This window comes from Scleropages formosus, chromosome 15 (assembly GCF_900964775.1).
Source record: "Scleropages formosus chromosome 15, fSclFor1.1, whole genome shotgun sequence".
Taxonomy (NCBI): domain Eukaryota; kingdom Metazoa; phylum Chordata; class Actinopteri; order Osteoglossiformes; family Osteoglossidae; genus Scleropages; species Scleropages formosus.
In genome coordinates, this window is record NC_041820.1 from 14,420,081 (window position 1) to 14,444,971 (window position 24,891).

The window sequence follows — 24,891 nt, forward strand, 5'->3', positions numbered from 1 at the left end:
AAAGTCTACAGCACAAAGTGCTACGGGAACGTTACCATATGGCAAATGGAAATTCTTCGTGTATCCCGGACATCAGAAGGAAAAGGAGCGATGACGACTGTGCCACGTGAGCTATGAAAGGGCGCGAGGCGAGCACATCGCTCGCGAACGCACGTAGCTCGCCGTGATCGTATAGTGGTTAGTACTCTGCGTTGTGGCCGCAGCAACCTCGGTTCGAATCCGAGTCACGGCATTGTGGGACAATGTCACGGCAGTGCGTTCAGCTTTTTTTTTTTTTCCCCCAGCAGCAAACAAAGACAGAAAACGATATGGACTCATAAACGGAAGGCGACACGTGTGCGTTGATACTTAGCGGCTGCGACGCGCTACTCCAGCGCACCGTTACTGACAGCTTTATTCCCCGCAACAGGAAAAAGTACGAATCAAACTGGACCATCCCATTCTCCTGTTTCGAGGGGGGACACAGTTGTGTAACATCTGTCAACATTTCGCTCAGAATGAAATTATCTGTGCATGTCGTTCTGAAAACGTTGCTTCCAATTTCATCGAGGGATGAAAATGGAATTATACCTCACTTTGAAAAAAGGTGCAGTTATACAGTATATTTGTAATGTAGCATGTGGCAAAATGGAAAGGTACCATTAAGAATTAAATACCTTACTGTGCAAAATACAGAACAAACACTTTAATTAGAAACATTACAATTTATGAAAAATAAAGTTACATGGCAGACATTCGCAACAATACTGTTACTTAGTTCCAGGAACAATTTAATCCCATTCTGTATCACCCTGTGCTGAAAAACAAATGTTATGTGAAACCTTAAACGCTCTGCTGTGGTGCTTGTTTAGTGTAAACAGGCCCCAAATAAATGTCACGGCACTGTTTAAAGTGTCAAGAAACCCCCTTTCCCGAAATGTGCTTTACTCTAGTCATAACTGACTGAATGAAATCAAACAACAGTTTAAAAAAAAAAAAAAAAAATTACATTGGAACAAAAAGGAGTACAATGAGGAGTTTGTTAAGTGTTAAACCCTCCATTACATACCTAGAGCATACAGAAAAAATAACAGTTGTGTGAATGACTGACATGTACATACATTTTTTTTTTTTTTTTTTCCCCCCCTCCCCCCCCCTTCAGTCACCATCACAGGCAGCCAAAGACACCTTTTGACAGAAGTGCACTTTTCTATCAGGAATCCTTTGTTCAACAGTACATATTAAAATAGGCAAAGCTTGTTTTCTGCTTTGGGTTGTAAAATGTAAATAGTATTGCTTCCTCCCTCACAATCTAGTCACTACAACAAAGTCATAGAGCACACATTTTTACAAAAAAAAAAAAAAAAAAAATTCTTGATAGGCAGTTCTTAGTGTGTGTGAGAAAGTATAGGGAGAATTTTCAAAAATCATGAAACTAATTATTCTGCCAGACAATGACAATTATGAAACAAAGACAGTGCAATTCAATGAACAATCATTTCTACAAAAATATGCAAATAAAATAACGAGACCTATTTTAGAAAAGAGCAGCTATCGTTCAGACGTCTGGATGACACAAAAATAAAACGTCCCGTTTCATACTTCCCATACTGTTAAAAATTGTAACACCTACAAATTGCAACAAGCCCTCGAATATTCGTGAAATGTCCAAACAATGTTACTAGAAACTGTTGCCACTTTCCAAAAGTGTAACCTTCTTATACTTTACTGAAGCATTTTGAAATGTTCAAGTGGAGTGTGGAACTAAAATGAGTGCCTGGTAAGAGTGCTACATCACACACATCATGGAAAAAAAAAAGGGGAGACCTGGCAACAGAAGAAAGGGCATGTTGGCTTTGGGGAATCTGGCTCAGATCTTGCATATTGGTGAAGGCTGTCAAGAGCGCGTGAAGTGGTATGGTACTGCAGTCAGTGGTGAGGGGCTGAGGTCACGGACAATCTTGTTGAGACTGGAGATCTTTTCCTCCAGTAGGTAGTTTTTCTTCTCAGCCACTTTCTTCTGCTGTTCAGTCATCTCAAGTGCCTTCAGTAGCTGGGAGTTCTCCACATACAGGTCCTTTATCACTGTATCAGCCTTGGTGTTCTTGTGCACCTGAAGAGTAAGGACAGACCACGGGTGTTGAAGATAAATGTACAATTCTAATTTCTCATAGCTTTATTCAATGAAAACTGCATAACATTTCAAAACAAGTCATCCTGTACAAAGGAATGACTTTCAGGTAAGTGAAATGGCCTTACCTGGTCCTTCAGCTGGGAAACCTTTTCCTGCAGAAGTAGCTTGACATTACGCAGCTTCAGCTCCACATCCCTCATGCGCTCTCCCATCTTCATCATCTTCATCTCTTGCTCCTCCTGAAAGAAGAGTGGAAAAAAGTTGAGGGACACTACCGAGAAAGCTTGCGGGAAGGCATATTTTGACAGTAAAAAGACAAATGTTTTAAAAAGTAAATTTTTCCACATTGTCTTCACAGCTGTACATGATTCAAGTATTTTCTAACACAAATTCCATTTTACCACACATTTGGACAGTACATATCAGTACTTTTTCATACAGTTGTCAAATTTTAGCAATATGAGGAAGATATAAACCAGTACTGTAGCAATGATTATACTAAGATACATTTTAGCACGTGGTGTCATTAGGCAGCATCAACGCATTTTAGCAAACAGGCAAAACACAGCAGTTTCTGCTTCACTTGGCATGAATAGTACCCAAAAGATCCTGAACTGTTTCAAATACTTTTGAATGCTACCTGCTTATTATACAGTATATTGCCTTTTTTTTTTTTTTTTTTTTTTTTTTTTCTTTCCTAACAGCAGAGGTCCATCGTAGCCTTTTCCCCCCAGATATAATAGAAACGTTCCCAAAATTAAATTGCAGTAGTTGACTTCAGTTTATTACATACATTTTTCCTTAAGGCAAATATTTAAATCTTTGCAATATTAACCACTGTTTCTAATGCTTTTCAGTAAATATAATTTAAAATACATAATGCACTCTTTTGTTCCACTTGTTATTGACCAGAAATATCCATGCACCCTGTAACATTACTAGACTCAGTTCTAATACAACTTGTGTATGTTTACAAAACTGTCAGATATCTAAATTGCACATTTTTATGTATATTAATGTGAATATTTACCAAGATGAAAAAAGTAAACAGATTCGTCTATATGCTTTATTGGTTCTTTATCACTTCATCTTGATATTGTTCCAAGAAAAAGTACGACAACTACATAAAAGCCAAAACACAACAAATAAATAGCTTCTGACATTAATTACAAAGAAATTAAATTAAAAACTGTGAAAACGGACACTATGCACTTCAATAAATAAACATCAAAATAATTTCCAGTGATAAGAGGAAAAATGTACAACAAAAATTATAAATTAAGTTATTTCTTTTCTGGTAAGTGCATCTTGCAAGACTAATTTCGGGACCAACTGACATTTCTAATCCTTCATATAATGAAAATTTGGAAAAAATACTGCACCACCTGCAAATGTTAGAGAAAGGTAAACATGGCATGAATAAAGCATGTATAGCCAGAATGACAATAGTATGCATTAAAAAATGCTGAATATCAGTAAGGTAACAAAAATGCAGGTATGTGTACTGTTGTGTAGGAATGTTAAATTTGCTATATACCAACGCTATCAGCAGCAAAGCATCAACATCAAGCAGTTTGACATAGCAAAGGGAGAACAGTCCAAACGCAACAAGTCAAATTGTTGACAACAATGTCAAGTAATTATAAAATCAAAATTCACTTAAATCAAATTGGGGGAAAAAAAAAAGATCAACCTGTATAACATGTTTGCATCAAGAATCAGTTTGCATTATTTAAATAACAGATTTTACATACTTAGATTTCACCATCCTTATATTCCAAAGCCATAGAAGCAGTTTGTTAAACGTGGCACAATTATTTACCCCATTTTAAGTCTTTTGTTCAACCTTTTTTTTGCCCCAAACGCTAAAAGCTACAGCGTACAATTATAAAAATATTTCACAAATATGTCTTAATTACCAACTGAGATATATAGATATTCTGTGGTAATTGAAAGGGAAGTCACAAAAGGATTTAACTTGAGTTTATTATACATGCACATAAATTGTACATGTATAACAGCATGACATGCATAAAACCTTGCCCTGTAGAATGATGTTCAGCAACAAAGGGGATTTCTTTGGAAAATGGTGGGCTAGAAATATTTGGTATCATTAAAATGAAGGCATACATAATTCTGAACTCTGAAAACCTACACATTACTATAACCTCATCTATGGCAAGACAACCTGTGCCTCAGCTTTACTACCTTTCGTTAAAGCAATTTGTAAATCGGCTTAAATATTAATGCCTGCTGATTATGGGGAGAAAAGAATCAAGGTTTTCTAAAGGACACAGCAGGGAGATAGAGCCACTCAGTGCCGTGTGTGGGTTTCAACAAGTGCGGTAAAAACAAAAATGCCTGGTTCAGCGGTTGAGCCGAGGAACAGACATCACAGTCTGCCGATCCTCCGGTAGGTGTCTGGGTACACTACCCGCTGCTCCGCCAGCACACCCTGGAGAGAGAAGGCAGGTAGGTATTCTTCACGCAAGAACAAGCCACTCCAAAAGCCACACAACATCAGCATTAAGCCTGCAAGGTGCCAGGACTTCTCAGACTCACTGTTGGTGTAATATATTATTGGGATAGGATTGTATGCAGTGAGGTCCAACCTGGAAACTAAGAAACAGAGTATGGCAGTATCACATACAGCCCAAACTACAGAAAGCCAAGAAAGATAAACCTGCACAAAACCAGCCAAAATGTAGTCAGCAGTCCTGGAAGAAGTAATCTCCAAAATGTGATCACAGGACAATTGAAACCACGCATATGTGCAGCTTTTCAGTCATACTGACAGTGTAATGGTTTAGATGGATATGATAATGTGGTGGTTTATATAAAAAGAACCTCAGACTGTCTTGTCTTAATCCAAAACAGTGTACACCAGATCTACAAAGGTGAGGTCCACATTTAAAAGAGTGAAAAACAAGGATGAATACCAGGAGTGACAGTGACTCGAGCCCTGACGCCTTGAGGGTTACATTGAAGAGAGGAAATGCTTTTACTTCTGGTTATTACCATTTGGCTTATATTTCTGTTTTATGAAATATGTATATAATTACATGCAATGTTTTACAGTGCAGTTCCTATTGTCCTCTAAATTTTCTTCACTCAGACATGATGCCTTCCTCCTCTCAATAATCTGAATGTGTGTGTGACTATTATAAGTTTACTTCCTCAATAATATACAACATTTACTGTAGCGGAACCTTTTATTACTTTTCGGAAATTCAAGGTATGATTATAAGCCTTATTGCCAAATGCAAGAACTGATTAATTTTTAAGCCAATTTAATGCATGAGCGCTTATTCTTTATTACATACAACCCTTAATTATGCTTTTATATCAGGTTCAAAATCAAAACTTTGACCCTGACCAACATCAATTCACAAGCCTAAAGAACTGGATGTGTATTCTTTCCATAGATAAACTGACTGGTTGTAATACATAATAGTGCTAAGGGTCACCTCGCAAGATTTTCTGAAATTACACATTTCATTCACTGGGGAAAAAAAAAAAAAAACTTAAATCTTTTCAAAACTTTTTGCTGATCAGAATATCAGGTTCAAAAAGACGTTTTAATAAAAATTCTCAGGGTTACTGAAGCTTCAAAACAGGATTATTACTAAGAAAGTTAGTATGCTACAATTTCAAAAACAAAATTTTTTTATTACTTAATGTAAACTTTAAAAAATACATCTTTGCATACTTTACATATTCTTAAGTCATCCCTTTGACTGAACACATTCAGACAAACGTCAACTCAAGCAGGATGCACACAGGCAAATATCCCCTGCAATACACACACTGTGGGGAATCAGCATCATTTCTGTGTACAGGCTGCAGGTTTTGTCAGCCACCATAACATATTTGGAAGAGAACTGAGTCTGACTGCACTTACAGCCATACAGAATCCTGTCATGTCGATTATAGGTATTGCTCTGAGGAATGAGGGGAGAAATCTCTAGCAAACCCACTGATTCAGTGGATCACAGAGAGGCAGAGTAGGGATGCAAATGCTTCTTTTTATTATCTTTACAATCCTTTATGATTTAAAATTTAAGTGTGGTACAAAGTGTTACTCAGTTAAAGAACTTCCAACTCACCCAAGTGGAGGGGTTTTAAATTATATTATAGCACATGTAATGGATATAGAACAACCCTTAATGGGTTATGCTATTGCAGGGTCTCAGCAGTCTCAAGTTTATTCCAAAGCAGGAGGCTAGTTGGGTACACCGCAGATGGGACACCAGTCCATTGTGGGGTTGTCACACCCACATTCATACTCTATAATAATTCAGAGTGACAAATCCACATCAAACATGTCATAGGACTGTGAGAGAAAACTAAAGCTTCTGGAAAAAACAAGGAGAACAAACTCCACACAGACTGAGCTGGATTCGAACCTATGGTCAAACAGCCCAGGCGCTGCAAGACAGCACTTCGCTACCTCAAAATATTATATTTCTTAGTTGTTGACAAGAGTGATACATTATATAATGCAAAGAAACATTGTTGTAATACACACACACTTTCTGTGCCGCTCATCCCAGACAATTAAGCCAAAATCTTTTCTGCAAATATCAAAAGTATGTTACTTCACAAAATTCTACAAATGAAAGCAGTATCAGAGAGTCAGACCAAATTTGCCATTTTGATCATTGTGCATTAACATTTAAATGCTTTTCTTCAAAGCAAATCTTTCAAGAGGTTACATAACTTATATAGTGCACTGAGGTCTCAAAAAAAAGGAAAAAAAAAAAAAAAAAAAGTTGTGCCCATGATGTCGAGACCAGACTACAGAGTAGAACTTAAACCCCTGATATGAATGCCTAAAAGGCACTGCACTTAATTTCAATGAAAGACTATAAGACAGGAAATGGTCTCAGGGATGAGAAACTGCATGTGTGTAACATCATTATTTATGAGTTTAACATATTCGGTTGAGACAATGAAAATGTCTAAACTAGTACTAAAGCCTCAAAAAACCCAGTGACCACTAAGGTGAGGATAAATACATATGTATGAGTAACCTGTCTCTACACACACTGCAAACATACCGATACAGTCTCTTACCTGGAGGTTGACCTCTGGACCATGACTCCCTAAATCTTCCCCACGATGCTGTCCACGTCGTTCTCCTTGAACCCTCAGCTGAGCCTGTAGTGCCTGGCACAAAAAAGAGAAAGTCAACAAAACCAATAAGACAGGTGAGTTCAGAGAATGGATGAGACACAGATCGAGGTTAGAGACAGGAAATGTAATCAGGAATTTAAGACAGAGAAAAAGGTATGTCAAACAGGTGAAAAATGTAAGACAGACTGGAGTAAAGTATGGCAGCACAGTGGAGCTGTTGGTAGCACTGTTGCCTCAGTGCCTGGGATGTTTTAGCATATGTCTAAATCTCAATCCAGCTGAATCTCTGTGGTGTTTCTATGTTCTGGATGGGTTTCCTCAATCCCTGACATGATCCAGGTTAACTGCTGACTCTAAATTGCCCTTAGTGTATACATGGGGCTATCCTGCAATGGACTCGTGTCTAAAGCAGGGTGTGCCCCTCTTAGCCTAAAGTCCAGTGATCCTGGGAGAGGCTCCAGACTGCTGTGACCCTGAAAATGACAAGTGGCTAATGGAAGCGAGAGAGATGGGAGCAAAGGCCTTAATGACCTCTAGCAGCTGAGCTTCTAGACGAGCCAGCCGCATCTTCAGTCCTTCATTTTCCTGCTGCAGACTTTCAAGCTCCTGCTGAGTCTCACTGTGCTCCGTTGCCTATTGGAAAAAACACCTGCATCATTAAATACCAGAAACAGCACTTTCAACAGACAGAGGTATGCATGACAACTAGTTAGACGCAACAAAACTTCAGATGTGACATTACCCTTTTGCTGGCAGTAACCATCTCTTTGTGCAGTGAGTCCAGCTCACGTTTCAGGCTAACCTTCTCCTGCTCTATTGCTCTCACCAGGCTGGACTGACCTAGCGGCCTTTGCTGTTTCAGAGACAGGACGGTGGTCTCCAGCTGGCGAGTCTGGATGGACAGACAAATTCACAGAGCTTTTAGCATTTACAATTTTGAAGATCTAATGAAATGTCAGAACTGCTTGTCTATTTATGAGCAAAATCAATTTTATACATTTTACTTTAAAACAATTCACTATGTTTGTCAATTATAAAACCTACAAAATTCTTAAGTTGGTTCTTTGCAGTAGTAATGGATTTCTTACACAATGTTGACCCAAGTGGGTATATTACCTTCTCTCGGGAACGAATGAGGTCCTCCTTAGTGTTCTGCACTTCTCTCTGCAACCGTTCATTATCCTGTCTCAACAGCTGCTGCTCCTGTTCGACCAGACGAGCCATTTCATCCCAGTATAGTTTCTTGTGTTGGCTTTGGTACCCACTTGTATGCAATGCCATCTCAAGAACTTGGTTCTGTAAAACAGAAAGTCCATCAACATGCAGTAGCCATTCAGTATAGCCATTGAGTATAGTAAAATATATTTTATATATATATATATATATTGCTGTGTTTAAAGTGGTACCAGACCTTATCAATAACATTCTGCAACTGCTTGTGAAGTGACATCATTTCCTGCTTTAGGGTCTCCTTTTCCTGTTGGGTGACACGAAGGTCTGACTTCAGCCGTGCACTCTGTAAACTGATAGTTTGCAAAGCTTCATCCATACTCTCAACCTATAACAAAAAGAGAAGCATGATTTTAAGTGGTAATCAAGGCTGACATTGAACCATTTTTAGATGGATATGCACAGTACTAAGAACTATTTTTACATATACTAATTTAACACATTTTTTTCCAAAGCAATACAGAAGTGTATTACACAAACAGAAAGAGAGATGTAGATACAGATGCAGTGAGCTGCAACTTGATGCTTACCACTTAGCAACATGAAATTACCTTATCTTGTGCTACTGAGAGTTGGGCACGGAGGCCCTGTGTCTGTTTCTCCATTGCCTGGCGCTCCTGGAGGAGGACAGAGAGTTGGCATTCCACAACGCCGAGCTTGGCCACCTGAAAGTAGACAAGTCAATTACCATCAAGAACACATGTTTTAACATAGAAAGTAGGAGGTGGAACTAGTGTAAGGTTGCAATTACAACTTTGTGTTCTCAAATACCCAACTGTATTTTAAGAAGAAGGGGAGAAGAAAAAAAAAAAAAAAGGCCTTCACCTTCTCCACACAGCGACTCAGTTCTTCATTCAGAGCCTCCTTCTCCTCCTGCAGCTTTTCTGACCTGGACACAGCATTGGCTAGTTCTGTGCTCAAGTCCTTGCTGCCACAAAGCTACCAGATCAAACAAAAGAGGACAATCATCCACAATCTTGGACATTAAAGACATCTTTCTGCATTTTAAAAAAAAAAAAAAAAAAGGGCAATTCAATTCATTCTTATAGAGTGCTCTCACACAGCGACACAGAGCGCTGAACAAAGGGATAAAACAAACATTTTTACAGTTGGCTATATAACTAGAGTACTACACTATCCATGCAGTCATTACAACTGTAAATATGCCTACTGGCCATGAAGAAAGGGAACAAAAAACTCCCAACAAATTCAAGGCAGGGAGGGGGAGAGGGAAGAGAAGGGAAAAAAAAAAAAAAAAAAAAAAAACCCCCACACACAACAAACCTCTGGAGGTCCAAATACCAGTGGCTACCCACCCCTCCTGGGCATTCTACATAGAAAAAGACTTAAGGCCATTCACAACTAATAATAACAACAACACTGTAGATGAGTATTAATTTGATGCCCAGTTAAAATGGGCATTAGAATAAGAAGGTGGTGTTTGGACAGAAAAAACAGCTTTCTCTACAGTACTAGCTGCTTGATCTGAGAAGTAACCGATCTGCTGTATACTACAGGAGGAGTGTCCAACATATAGTATACTAAAATTGGAATGATGCAGAGTTAGTTTAGAAGGACCATTATTAAGCTACACATACCTTTGTATCGGTGCACTGGAGAAGATGATCCTCTACTTCCTCATGCTGACAAATGCTTAGCTCATTTTTCTCGTGTTGTCTCTGAAGATTGCTGAGATGTTGATTCAGTTCCTGCAGGTCAGCTGCGTTCTTTAAGTTTTTCTGCGATAGGATCTCATTCTCAGCTTCCAGCTGCTGCTTAAGAACATGTAGCTCTGAAACCTAGGCGGGAAAGAAGGCCATTCTACAGACTCAAAAGAGCTTGATCCTCAGTAACTGAGCAACAGCTCTTTTGTTTGCACTTACACGCTTTGGTCACATACACAAACATGTCAAAACAAAGGCTGGAACTCAAAATTTAAGGCATTTAGTTTTACCCGTTTCTTGAAGTTCTCTGCCATTTTTTCTGCCGCGACCTTCTCTTTCTTGAGTTGGTCAACTTTATTCCTATTTCATGAAAATGACTCCGTGAGAAAAATTTAAGGCGTGGAACAGACTGATGTGCGCAAAAGGGTTTACTTCCTTACAGCATTTCTTTGTGGGTTTCTTGGAGATCCTCTTCCTTCAGAGCAGAGATCTTATGCCTCAGAATGAAATTCTCCTCAGCTAGACGACCAGCCTCATTTCTACATCCAACAGGAAAAATTCCAAAACAAATATACTTCAGTACTAAGAAAGGATTGATGATTCTTTGAGGAGTAACTTTGATTTTTAGTTAGAAACTACTTAGAAGACATATCTGACCAAGACCAAAACTTTTTTTTTTTTAAAGTACACATTAAGCAATACACAAAAGCAACATCAATTTTTGTAGCCTTCTAGCAAAAACCACAAGTAGAGAAGCACATTTGCATGACACAGCCCTTTAACTTAAATAATTACATCTTCACAGGATTTTCCTGAATAGATTATTGGCTAGTTAATTTAAACATTGAAGCACAAGGGACAAACTTGCGTGGCAATTACATCATATACATGCTAGTATGTTGTCTAGTACAGGATTATAGAACAAGTGGAAGCTCTACATTGGGTGCAAGTGGGACAGCGGCACATAGAAGACAAGCAGGGTTATAGGGTTAAGCCAGCTTGAGGTCAGCGCAGGGAAGCAGGATTTTTCACCACTTGGCTCATTACGTTACCTATGCACTTGCATCTTCTGGTGAATTTTACAAGATTTCATTTGCAAGTCGGTAAGTGCCCGGCGCAGTTTGGCATTCTGCCTCTCAAACTCAGTGCAGCACTCCTCTAAGTCAGACACAGCTTGGATCTTGGCTTCCAGCTGAATGTTTAAGTCTTGAAAGGTCTCCTCTGACATAGCCTCAGTTAATGGACTGTCTGCTTCCTGCTGTAGGATCATAAAAGAATCTTCCTGCTTTTGCAACTCTTGTAACTGATGAGTAAGTTTAGAGTTCTGTGTTTTCATCCTCACCATTTCATCTTCAAATTTAACATGTTCACCCTTCACATCCAGCATTTTGCTTTCAAGGCTCAGAACTTTTTCTTCCAGTTTGCGATTTTTTTCCTTAAGCAGGTAATTTTCACAGGTGCACCCCTCATATCTTTTCTGAAGCTCCTGCCACTCAGAAAAATCAATTTCTTTTACTGTCTCAACCATTGCAGATGCTTTGTCCTTGAAGTTCTTTGGCTGATTTGGCTCATTTTTGCTCATTTTGTTTTCTTTGAGAATGAGCTGAAGTTCATTGTTCTGAAGCTGGGAGATCTGTTCCTGGAGAGTCACGTTCTCTTCAATTGTGGTATCATACCGATCCTTTTGTTCAGAAAAAAGGCAAACTTGCCCTCTGAAACAAGCAACTTTTTCTTGCAATTCTATTATTTCTTGAATGCACAGGTCTCTCTCTTTGATTGCCAACTCACATTCTTTTTTAAACTTAGGAATCAGCTCAACTTCCTTCTCAAGCTGCCTTACCTTTTCCTGAACAGAAGCAATGTCATTATCATTGTTCTCATCTTTTCCTTGCTGCATATATTCTAAGTCAGAGATGAGTCTAACATCTTCAGAAGCAATACCATCACAAATCTCGGTTTCAGGGACATCCTGAAATAAGGGATAAGATGCATTCACCTGCTGTGACTTAGCTGTAGTTTCAGTTTCAGTCTTAATTAACTTAATCTGATTTTGCAATAAAGCAATAGTTTTGTATGCTTCTTCATTTTCCTTTGACAATCTTTCACTGGATTCTTTGAAATGTGACAACTGATTAACTTCTGCTTCTCTTTCCAAAATCTTAGATTTAAGGTAGTTCATCTCAGCCAGTAACTGTTTCTTCTCTTCAACATGCTTCTCAGCCAGGGCCAATGTTTCTTTATTCTTTTCCTCAAGCTCTGTTAGACTATCTTGCAGCTCTGCCTTCTCCAGCTCAAAATCCTCAACTGCTTGTCTTAGTAGTAATTCCATCTGCTGGACTTTTTCTTCTGATTGAGCCAAAAGTTGATCTTTGGTGTCAAAGTTTTCTTGGAATCTGTTATGCAGGTCATTAAGTTGTCGGCTCAACTCAATTTCTTTAGTTTGTGCGTTGCCAACAAGCCTCTCGAGCTCATTCTGGAGATTTTGATTCAAAACCATCAATGCTTCCAACTCCTCCTTGTGCTGCTTCTCCAAGTGATTATGCTCTCTCTTCAAATCCTGTTTGAGAGATTCTTTTTCCTGAGCTAAAGAACTGCGAAGGGATGCCTTCTCTTTTTCAGCCATCTGAACAACTGCTTCCATCTCAGACTGCCACTTTACTTTCTCTTTGCTGTGAGACTCAGAAAGATCATGCAATTGACTTTGGTAGTATTGCTTCAAGTTGGAAACATCAGTCTGGAAACGTTCAGACACAGCTTCCTGGTCTCCTGAGAAGCGCGTTTCCAACTCTTTTATCCTCTGGGAAAAATGGATCTCCAGCTCTTTCCTGCATGTCAATCATCATGTTACTACCCACAACTATGATTTCAGAGAGCTTTACTTACATCCAGTTTCAAATAACTAACGACATTATATTCACAAAAGGGATAAATTAGATAGTCTGAGCAGTTCACTAGTTGAATTTTAATTTTGATACTAGAGGTACTATATGACTACTTTCAGAAATGTAAACTTTGAAAAGTCAGTTTACAGTATGAAACTGAACTCTCCATCTCAGGAAACACACTTACCTTTCTTCTACAATGTCATTGCGGAGCTTGTCCAACAGACCGCTCAATCGCTCTCTCTCCTCGCTGTGCTTGGTACTCAGTTCTTGCATGGCTTCTCTATGGCTTTCCTCCAGCTGGATTTTCTCCATCTCTAGATCCTCAATCAGTTTCCTCTCCTTCGCCTCCCACTCACCTAGAAGTTTTGCTTGTTGTTCCTCTAGCCTGGTTTGGAGAAACCCTTCATAATGTTCCTCAAGATGAGCCCTTTGAGTGTTCCACTCCTGAGACAACTTTCTCTGTGCCTCATACTGTTCCTTCAATTTGTCATCTTCTTCTTGTAGTCTGGCTTGGAGATGCTCCACTTTGGTGTTCATCTGAACTCTCTCGTTTTCCCATTCATCCACAAGCTTTCTCTTTACCTCTTCCTGTTCCTGTAAAAATCTGAGTTTTTCTGCTTCCAATAGCACTTTGTGCTGCTCTAGAAGCTGATTTTTTTCATTCTCCCATTGTTCTGAAAGTCTTCTTTCCTGTTCCATAGCCTCCTTTTGAATCTGCCCCTGTTCTTCTAGTCTAACTTGAAGCAGCTTTTCATGGATTGCCTGTAACTCAGACTTCTCTTTCTCCCACTTATCTGTTAACCTTCTCTCCTCCTCTTGCCTTTCTTCCTGCAGCCTTCTTCTCTCTTCCTCCAGCTCCTCTTTGTGATGCTCCTCTAGTTGAATTTGTTCCTCTCTTTGCAGCTTCAAAAGTTCTTCCCTTTCTTCTTTAAGGCTCTGCTCTATTCTGGCTTGACAATCCTCCAAGGTCTTCAATTGATTCTTAAGCTCCTCAGCATATGTTTGGGACTGTAGAAGTTCCTGCTTTACCGAGCTCACCTCCTCTTCATGTCGTCTGATGAGTTTTTTGTGGTCTTCTGCTTGACTCTCCTCCAGCTGAACACGCAGCACCTCTGCCTGGTCAAGCTGATTCTGGAGCTCACGGACTCTGTCCTGGACCTGAGACATCATCTTTTGTATTGACTGAACCTCTTCCTGACACTTGAGTGACAAGATGCTCTGCTGTTCTTCATAGGCCACCCTTTGCTCCTCTACTTTCTGTTGATACTGAATAACCTAAAAATATAACCAAACAAAGCAAAGCATAAATTAAAACTGATTCAGCACCCTTCTTTAGTATGAACCTAAAAGACGTTGCACTGCACAACTGCATAGATTCACTAGTATACGTCACACTGAAATACTGACAAGGCTCTTTAGCAGCAATTCCCAGAGATGTAGCACAGTTCTAGATTGGTTTGTCTTCACTCTTCTGTCTGGTTTGCCCAATACAATTTACTGCTCACATGTACTCTAATTCATAACTGGTATTTTAGATGCAGTTTCACCTAACTCACATGTTTTCTGTTCTTTATGACAAAAACGAATTTTTGTTGAGATGGCTGGGTCCCATTGTATAAATAACCATTACACATTATATATATATAAAAAAAAATGTATAACTTATTTACAGATGTCTCCAACATGTATTTATTGCTTCTAGACTTGCATAAACTTGGATTTACATATTTAAAAAGCCAAAGGGGCAATGGAAGAAATTCAGAGGTTTGGAACATTTGCATTACTATTTATGTTAACACTACTACGTGCCTTGTGTTGGCATGGGTGAGATATAAAATAATTACATAACAAGTAAATTAAAAATACATGGGTGTTTATACAGCATTTGGACAGACATGATAACAGTGCTGTCTTACAGCTCCTGGATGGTGCAAGACAACATGAGTCTATCCATACTCAGTCTATGTGGAGTTTGCATATTTTCTCTGTGTTCACATGGGTTTCCTTCCACAGCCAGATATGTATTTAATGGCAGCCTGAGCAAATTTCCCCACAGGGATTGATGAAGTATGATCACTATGTTAGTATTTACTTATGTATACAATAATGTACTAGCTCCCCCCCCATTTTTTTTTTAGATTTATATTTCTACAAATTAAAATGTGCATCCACAACATACAATAAAGTACCATATACCCTTAATAGTGTAATTATTCTGTAATTTTGTATGTGTGTTTCACAGGAAAGGCTGACAAAAGAAAAAAAAACTGACAAAAAACAACTGCGCACTGACACTGTAAAAATGTATAAATAACAATAAGGTGTGATTTTGGTGGAGAGTTGGGCCATTTCTGACTTACACAGAGGGTTCCATAATGGAACCATTACACAATATGGAAACGGTCTGTATTCTCATGTTAAGTTTAATACAGTAAATTTTGAAAAGTACTGCTGTTATCATAGGCCTGTACCAGACTTAAGGTTATAATCTGTCTTCTCCAGGGGATAAGATGTGCAATTTCCATTCAGATTTTAAAGGTAGAGAAGGTACTACAAAACATTGTAGGCACTGACGGTGTTCATAGTGCATAAATTTTAAACTTTCAAATGCCCCAGTGCGTTTTAATACAGTATATCACAATACTGCTGCTTGTGTTATGAGTCTAACATTTCAACTGAGGTGCGTCTTTATTAACTAGCCCAATTGCATTAACGGTGGTCTGAAACACAAGACAAAGTGTTGAGCAAACTGTGTCTATTGCCTTAACCTTGCTTTCCAGCTGGTCTCTAATCTCTTCCATTTCCCTCAGGTGCTGTGCTTTCAGGTTTTCTACAAGCATTTCAGCCTCAAGGCTCATATTGAAGGGCTGGATTTCTTCTGATCCAAGACCTGTGTATCATAGGCACGTAAAAGACGACATGTTTCGATAAAAGCATAACTAGACCCCAAAATTTAATGCTTTCTGATAAAGACTTTCAGGTGAAACAACAGCAAGTCAAAATCTCTACATAACAGACTATACCTTGGTCAGACTCAATGCCAGGGCTCTTGTTATCAAACTCATCAGACAAAGAGGGCTTGAGGAAATTGTGGGGAGCCCTGTTGAAGGAACGGTACTCCTCCAACTCTGTTTGCAGCTCATCAATACGGTCCTGCAGCTCCTAATGTTCGTATTACAGAAAGTGACATACATGACTGCAGATCTGTGCAGTGCATCATATAAATAGTCAGCAAAATAATCTGATAAGAAAAAACACTAAATGGGTCAATTTCTAAACAGAATTTTATAATACAGTAATTTAAATAAAGTACACCAAATCTGTCTCTACATAAATGGTCTGAGTGTGAAAAGGTCTGGAAATGGTTGGAGAATTGAAGAATTTTAAAGTTTGGTGTAAATCTCTCACCCTGCATTGCTCCTCATAGTCAGTTCGGAGTTGGCGGAGACGCTCCTCCTGCAGGAAGAACTCTGCACTTCCTATATCCAAATCACCAAACTATGGAAACACACCACCAGAGGGTGCTTAGAAACAAAAATCATACATGCACACAAGACACAAATGGGCAAAACAGCATCAACAATGTATTTCATCAGCTTTCAACCAACTAAAACTACATTCAGGTAAATATGGAAAGAAAGGGTTTCTAATTCCTGCCTACTTTTTCTTTGATGATATTATCCAGGTTTCTCTGCAGCTTGCAGATTATATTCTCTGCATCAACCAGCTTTTCTGTGCTATCCAGGACCTCTGCCTCCAGACGACAATTCTCCTGTAAGACAAAGGGATCATATGTGTGGAATTCAGTTTTTCTACCCTCTAACACGTTGCTCAAAAATATTAGAGGAAACTGCTTCTTATAACAAATTTCTATTTATGTTATGAAACAGCTTGTTCTAAGTGAGGCTCAATGACTACGAGAGAGGTCCATACCTTGGCACTTAGGGTGAGACGCTCTCTTAGAAAGGCTACCTCTTCCTTTATCTTCTCTATCTCTATATCAAATTCTTCACGTTGCTGGTTTGCTTGTTGTTGGATTATATTAATCTCTTTGGTCAGTTCAGCCCTAACAGCAGCCAGTTTCTCTTTATGGTCCTGTTCTAGTTTTCTGTGAACAGACAGGGAAATTAGAGGCTACACAGCACAAGACAAACATATTCAGAGAATGAAAGCCATATGAACAACTCCGAAGCTTTTAACTAACCTGATGTTGAGTTTGTTGAGACGCTCTATAGCAGAATGATGCTCATCGACCTCTGCAGCCAACTGCATCTTTAGTTTTTCAGCCTTCTCAAGGTCACTGCGGAGCTTTTCCTTTTCACGAATTTCAAGGTCCACCCGCTCCCTAATAAAGATACATAAACTTAGCTAATAGCTAACAATCACTGAAATATGAAATTAAAAGTACTGTGCACAGGACCTTGCCACTCTAGTAATTAGTATGTTACTAGAGACAGACCATGTATAATTTTAAGTGGAATTAAGGAAATCCTCAAACTGCTACTTTGCATCTCATCAATACTACCTTCTGAAACTGCAAAAACAAAATCTGAAAAAGGGCAATTCTTAAGTACAAATTTTTGTTTCAGAAATTATCCTCACACCGACTTTGGTACCATTGGGAGGTACTGAGTTTATTTCATGGACATGCATTGATATTAATTTGATGTAATAGCATTCCAGTCAACCAAAGGATGAAAACAAGCTCCCACTCACAGAAGGTGTCTAATTTCAGCTTTGAAGCTGGCAAGTACTGCCTGGTGAATTCCATTCTTTGTAACAAGCAGCTCATTTTCAAGTGCCATGGTCAGCTCGCCGAGATTCACTTTTCCATCTAGGCAGAAATCCAACGCCTACAGAGACAAACAAACATTTTATTTATTCACTTCATCGAAAGTGATATTGAAAACACTTAAACTTCTATGTAAAAATCCTGAAGTCAGACAAGCAAATATCAGCATGGTATCTGGGACATGAACAGGCAAAATTAAGGACTGTGGTATACTTCCACAGTGAAGGACTTCATACACTGATGTGAACACAACCAGGGCACAGATAGCTGACCTTCAGGATTTCGGGGCTGTTCGCTATGCCTTCTTCTAGCCAGGCGTCCAGAATATACTCTGCATGGGTATATCCTGTCCCATCATCAAGGCTAGAGAACAAGCGTAGGCTGATGGTGCTAGTCATGGCTGAGGGTGTGGTTGTCCTCCGACCTGTCTCATCAAATGGCTGAGGACAACGAAGAATCATTGGAAACACATCTCACGGCATATCATCTATTTTCTCCATTTTGAAGGTGCAAACCATGAGAGAAATTAGTTTCACATGGTCAAAAAAAAAAAAAATTGCATGGTTAAACCATCACTCCAGCTAACTGAAAAATGCCAGTGTGAGGCTGCAGCAGCCCTCTAAATAACCATGGGACAAATGTGAAAAGCACACTTTAAAAAAAAAAAAAACAAAAAAAAAAACACAAAGCTTTTAATAATGCTATTTTAAATTAGGATGAAAGGACTGTGAGCTATGCTGAGTTGAAAGGAGGAGCACACCTGAGTGGAGTGGTGTCTCTTGAGCTGTCGATAAGGGGTGGATGCTGAAGGGGTTGGGGGCTTGCTTTGTCTGAGGACTTGGGACACAAACTCCTGTACATTTAGCACCTCATCAACATCCAGGCCTCGGAAAACATCCCCTTTCACCTAGGACAAAAAAAAAGTTAAATTTCAACATGAATACTGATCACTCATCAAATGGTCTGAATGTCATATGCATTGCTGACCATAATCTTAATCATACTCATTTAAAATTTTCAGATATTCCACCAGCTGTCGGAAAACCTAAACTGAAAGAATACCGATGCTGGGTCAGTCTTTTCTTCACAGAAGTAGTGAACTCACCTCTAGACACAAGTGCTCACACAAGTTTAGCAGGTCATGGCGATTTGCACAGCCATCCAAAGACAATCCCAGGTCCTCACATGCCTCATGTAGCCGTTCCTCCAGCCTGTCTGACAATGGCACAGCTGCCCCGCGAGGGGTTCCTGGTTCATCAGGGTTCCAGAAGTGCAGCTGACCTGCAGAGAGAGATGAAATGAGATGCTTTACTAAAGAGGGTTAAGAGCTTAACATCTGATGCAGAGCCATCCCAGTAAAAAATGGACTTTCAACAGCATACAAAAACAGATTTACCTTCAGCTTCATATTCCTCTGTGCTGTCTGAATGAACATTCCAGCGCTATGGAGAGAAGTGCCACAAAATGCTGAAGCAGAAGTCATACTTACAGCACAGAATATTTCAGACATTAATAAGCTCAAGACTTTGTTTTTTGATTAATGGTACCAGTGTTGTTGATCTACTCACAGAACATCCAGTCTTTCAGAGTAAGTGCCACATTTTAAGAGATCCCCCTATTATCACTACAAAAATTGGCTTCATTTCCCTTGTACACTTCAGTTTGAAGACACTAAAGACTGAATGAAACATCAGCAGGAGTGAAGGTATTTAGAATTCTGAGATTTTACGAAGCTCCAAATTAAACTCAATGACTGGCGGGATGGAGTTGAAGATTGCTATACCCACATATAAATCATTTGGGATGGACATTGATTGCTCACTCTGACCCCAGGGGCTATTGCATTTGAAGTCGACAATTGTGATGTTCATGCTGATGAATAAAAAAAAAGCTAATATCAAGCAACGTCTTTATATTCTAAAAAGTATAAGCAAACCTTTCACTGCAAATGTGATTTGCTTCATTGAGTTCCAAAAAAAGGAACGATGTTTTAAAACTTGTCAATTACTTAGTTCTTTAGTTCTTTTTTTAACCTTAAACAGATGATGGAATCCTGCCATCACAGTTCAGACACACTGGGCAGCAGATGGCCATCCCTTACTCTCTGACCCAACAGAATGTGTACAGGCATCTGCAAGTGGACTCTTTGTTCCACTGTCACGGCTGTCCCTTGTGCTTCCCCCAACCCCCACCCACTGGCTACCCCCTCTCCTGCCCCATCTGCTGTTCCCCAGACATGGTTTTGTTCAACACAAACTACTTAGAATTATTGAAAGACATGTTCCTTTCTCCTAGTCTTTGTTCTCTGAAGATGTCCTGGATTTTACCTGAGAATTACCAAATCCCCACGTAACATTTCTGACCAACCACTCTGACCTATGGTGGAACTTATGTAAAACAAGCATGTAGATCTTTATTTTTGTACACTAGTCTAATGTGTTCTCTGTAGATTAATAGAACATCTTCCTCACCACCACAAAGATCAGGATTATCCTGAAACAAAAGCCTGAAGATCAGATGGCTAATCAGGGCACTGGGTCACCTTTCCAGACACATCCAGACCTTTGGGATTACAGAGCCAAAGTGGACTGATGTAACAACCTTACGTAGTTACAAAGTAAGCAACCCTATGTCACCTGTAGATGAAGAAGCAGCCACCTGTTACCTTGTCACTTTGTGGCAATGGCTGACTAAAGGTAGGGTGGGATTAAACTACAAACACACAGACACAAAAAAATGGCAAAAATCTCAGCAATGACTCTTATGGCACTTCCAGAATGCCAGCAGACTATGTGGAAGATGCAGAATGCTGCATTACCATAGTAAGGCACGAACAAATAAGCATACAAAGATTCTATATTTAAAGGAAATGACCGTGTACCCCATTTCAGTGTTGGTAATGGATCATGACTGCTAGGGATGAAGGATACACAGTACCATCCGAAAAAAGATATGGATATTTGACTGATGATTATTTCACATCAGTAAGTGTATATACAAAGTATCCTGCATTTGTGTATGCATGTACATTACGCACTGTATGCTGCTACAGCTGAAGTGCATTTCCCTCTGGGATCAATAAAGTTTTAGTCATTCACATTTCACCCACACATTGTTTCTACACAAGACAACATTTACATTTATTCATTTAGCAGATGCTTTTGTCCAAAGTGACGTAAATCTCAGCAAAAGTACAATTTATGCATTACATTAAGAAAAGGAGACATAGCTGAAGACATGAAAGTAAAGCAAACCTAGTTTGTTAACCAAAGCAATGCTGTCTGAAATGTGTGTGGAAAAAATAAAATAAAACAAGATTCTTAGCATGCATAAATGTGCGCTCTGGTGTGACAATTGCAGAGACAAACTTAACATGAAAACTTGTACCCAAGAAAAACAATTCCACTATTACAAAACTACACTTCCTACTATAGATTCGAACAAAATTAACTGCTGGCATTAAAAGCCAAACATGGCATGTCAAAGTTATGCAATTAAACCGAGACCTGTCTGTGCAGCGGCACTTGAGTGTTTGTACTTCCTTCTACGAGATGACTTGCATAGCCGTAAGCCGATTAGCCAAGAATAACATTTACTCAGGTCCCAAGTACCGAGAAAAATGGAACATGCAAGGACAGCGCAAGACAAAAATGCAGCCTTGGTTGCTTCTGGTGTGAATATACAGCACAGAAGAACGTAAAAGGTCACAGGAAGGAAAAACTCCACAGGCAGGCAGAGCTATAAATTAGTTGTGCCATGTGCTTCTTGAGATTTCTTTGCAGCAACACTGAACAAGCCAAATAGGGGTTGTTACCAAAAACTTCACATTATGAAGAACTCATTGTATTCATCTCTCTTTGGATATCATCATATCCATCTGTGTCATTGCTAACAAGAACAAACCCAGAGGAACACTGAGACAACATCCCATCATTAGTTTCAGAAAAGAGGACTCAAGCCACAAATATGAAAATGACAAAGCCGTACCTCACGCTTTCTGGGCACAGAACTGCTTTCCTCTTCCTCCTCAAGGTCTTCCTTTAATGGCTGTATCTCAGGAACTCCGGAGAACCCAGAGACCGAGTCAGCTAACTCTGGGGTTGACCGACGGCCGTAACGCTTCCCTGCCTTTACAAATTTAGGGTTCACTTCTGGAGAGTCTGCAGGAAACATTTGTACTTAAATCTTCAGTGTCGTTATTTAACACAAAAACTAAACAATGACACTGTCATCATGCCAAGACATACTGTTCGCTTACATAAATGGTAAGGTGAAATATTTAGAAGCAGAATAAATACCTTCTATGTCCTTTCAGTTCACATTGTTCCAACTCAGTAGTACAGCAGTAGTAATCCGATTTAAGAAAATCTCCACCTTCCACCACCCCCTATGTCCATGGCTTTGCAATTCCTGTGCATCATCACCTTGCTAGACATCTTATGCAGCCTGGGCTGAATGAGGATCTATTACAGTGCCTAAATCATCCAATTTAGCATCAGAAGCTGTTATCACGGTGAGCTTGTCGAATAAATCTGTAGTAAGTGTTCCACAGAGGAAAGGCTTCCCCTCAGTTCCCCTTACTTTTCCTTGAACTAAGTCAGATTCAGTTTTTTGCAGTCACCTTTAAAATGTAGAGACAGTACAAGCATATATAAAAAAAAAAAAAAAAAAAAGCAGTTTCCCTGTAAACATTCCCTTTAAAATGCACAAAGAAGCTGAGGGAAATGCAGAAGTTGGTTTCACATTTATATGGATTTTGTTTGGTCAGAGACTAACAAGTATGAATTAAATCCAAAACTTTGTATTCTGACAGCAAAATTCACAGTAACTAATGCTAATGTTTTTTCCCATTATGCTGGATATTGGGTCATATGGCAACATTCCTAACACAGGACAGAGAAACAGAAAATCTACTTAAATAAATAATAAAAAAAAAATGTCTATATGACTATTTCATTCAGACTAGACATGAACAGTCCTGTCAGAAAAACAACGATCTCCTTCTTGACAAACATGGTCAGAGAATGCCTCAATTATAAATATTTTCGCTAATCTTTGGTTCTAAAGATGATACAAGAGTTCTATGCGGGTACTAAAGCTCAAAAACTTTTAGAAGACTCAGAAAGGCTTTTTTCTGCCATTCTCAGACAGGGCCAGCACGATGGCTTACCTGGCTGCTGGCAAACTTCTTCACTTTGCAAAGGCTCTCCTATTGTCGTTGATAAGACAAGTATCAGTGCATCTTTGAACTGCTCAAAATCAACCTGCAAGACATTGACAAAGAATTTTAATATTGAGGAATAATAATATGACGATGCCGGAGTGATTTCATATGGTACAACTGATGTGATATACAAATCCTAAGATCCCCTCCCTTCCATGCTGATATCAATCTAAGGGCAAAGCTACTTTATGCATGCCCTTTGACCTGTAAAATCCACCCCCCCATCCTCAAATGAACATACAAGGTGGCAGAGGAACGCTCGAGAGAAACAATGAAAAGGGGGCCTTCCAGATCTTATAAAAGCAACAGCTGCCAGTCTCTCCCTCCATACATATGCAGATGTCCTTTGTAGTCAGAGAGGCTGCAGCTTGGCGTGTGCTGACCGGCTGCTGGGTACCTACCCTGTTAGCCCCCGCTGAAAGCTGCCCCACTGAGAAGTGTGCATTATCACCATGGAGGTGCTTATCTTTCCCTGCCTCCAAGTGCTCGCTTACAAACCAAATCATAGAAATAGCCATCATCTAAACACAGTAAGAAATGTACTTCTGACAAAAAGCCATATCATTATGGAATAAGGCAGAAATCAAAATAAGACAAATGAAACATGATGCTTTCAAAAAGAAAAAAAAGTTACCATTCTGTGAATAATTGCTAAAAATTAAATACAAATGACCTGCACAATTCTTCTGAATATTTCCAAACTTGAAGACGTAGTAGATAAACATTCCCGTGCCCTATTTGCAGCTTACACAGGTAATCAAGAAAGCGTGGAGACACCTGGGCAAGCCCCCAAAGCAGGAGCAGCCAACGCTTCTGACTGCAACGTTCACGAAATAAATTAGACTGCTGCCATGACAACTAACACCTGAGATAAGGCGGCCGCCAGTAAATTGTCTTCAAATGGCAAGAACGAGGACCTGTGTACTGCACTGGTCAGTGCGAGAGGTGGTCTGCTTCTGACTCTTTCTCACCACAGCAAAGACTGGTTCACCATTCTTCATGCAGAGTAAGGTTTAATCTAGATTTATGTGCACATTCTTTAGCTGTTCTTACACTGCATCACATCAGGCCACAGCAGAGAGGTTTTCAGAATGTAGAGTATATACTCAAAATGCATATTCATCTCTTGTCATTAAACATTCCATAATCAACCAAAATTACCCAGTCTTGACGTGACAAGATTAAGATGCTACCATATAAGGGAAGACAGGGGTCTCCGATACACTTCTGAATAACACTGTGACACTAACCAAAATAAGTAATTTCATTCACAAAACTACTTAGGCTTCCTGTCAGAAAAAAACCTTCAGATAAGTCTGTTTAATGGGAGAAACTCTGAATGTTATGGCACATGTGGTGAGAAGCAGGGAGGTGAGTCATCACAATACCTTTTGAATAAGGCCATCCTGACTGTTCAAAAGGGAGTGCAGGAGAACTGGTGCAGCCTCTTGAAGGTGCAAAGCCTGGCACAGATCTGAAAGTTCCTGCGGGCAGAGAGAACCTGAGCCGCTGTGATCAAAACTGTGGAAGACTTCCTTCAGTCGCTCCTCATACTGGTCCTGCTCGGCCTCGTCCATCCCACAGCATGACACCCGGTCTGCATGAGAACAGAGGTAGAAAGAACATAATTAATATTAAGATTGAGAAAATTCATAAATAAAAATTACTGGCATGCAGTTTTATGCACATAAAATATTCAAAGTGCAAAAGGTTATGCACAATGGACAATGTTACAGAGAATGTACAGATTGAGGAATTTCAGATGAGGAGGATCCAGACCCAATTTTAACTTTAGTGTGTTACAAAAGAAAAATGACAGTTAAATCTTTAAATGAGGTAATGTCCAA

At 39.4% G+C, this 24,891-nt stretch overlaps 1 protein-coding gene and 1 non-coding gene across 4 annotated transcripts; one reads left to right on the forward strand and one right to left on the reverse strand.

The window, feature by feature from the left end:
• Nucleotides 1-160: 160 nt before the first annotated feature.
• On the forward strand, nucleotides 161-232 carry trnah-gug (transfer RNA histidin (anticodon GUG)). Its single transcript has one exon. It is a non-coding gene; the product is annotated as a tRNA-His (tRNA).
• A 1,114-nt stretch (nucleotides 233-1,346) lies between these two features.
• On the reverse strand, nucleotides 1,347-24,634 carry nin (ninein (GSK3B interacting protein)). 3 transcript variants are annotated; one of them, XM_029258459.1, is made up of 28 exons: nucleotides 24,433-24,634; nucleotides 22,991-23,084; nucleotides 21,808-21,980; nucleotides 19,217-19,262; nucleotides 18,926-19,101; nucleotides 18,581-18,727; nucleotides 18,093-18,260; nucleotides 17,745-17,881; nucleotides 17,233-17,373; nucleotides 16,962-17,136; nucleotides 16,690-16,800; nucleotides 16,437-16,526; nucleotides 16,052-16,190; nucleotides 15,797-15,918; nucleotides 13,213-14,303; nucleotides 11,196-12,968; nucleotides 10,584-10,682; nucleotides 10,434-10,503; nucleotides 10,078-10,278; nucleotides 9,305-9,418; nucleotides 9,031-9,144; nucleotides 8,661-8,807; nucleotides 8,366-8,545; nucleotides 7,992-8,141; nucleotides 7,781-7,882; nucleotides 7,190-7,282; nucleotides 2,239-2,352; nucleotides 1,347-2,092 (listed from the first exon to the last, which is right to left on the reverse strand). In XM_029258459.1, exons 1-28 carry the CDS (start codon nucleotides 24,619-24,621, stop codon nucleotides 1,877-1,879), a joined length of 6,372 nt encoding a protein of 2,123 aa, XP_029114292.1. In that variant the 5' UTR covers nucleotides 24,622-24,634; the 3' UTR covers nucleotides 1,347-1,876. The 3 variants fall into 3 exon arrangements, with proteins under 3 accessions (XP_029114292.1, XP_029114294.1, XP_029114293.1); XM_029258461.1 differs by lacking the exon at nucleotides 11,196-12,968; XM_029258460.1 differs by lacking the exons at nucleotides 1,347-2,092; nucleotides 2,239-2,352 and adding an exon at nucleotides 3,443-4,568.
• Between the last annotated feature and the right edge of the window lie 257 nt (nucleotides 24,635-24,891).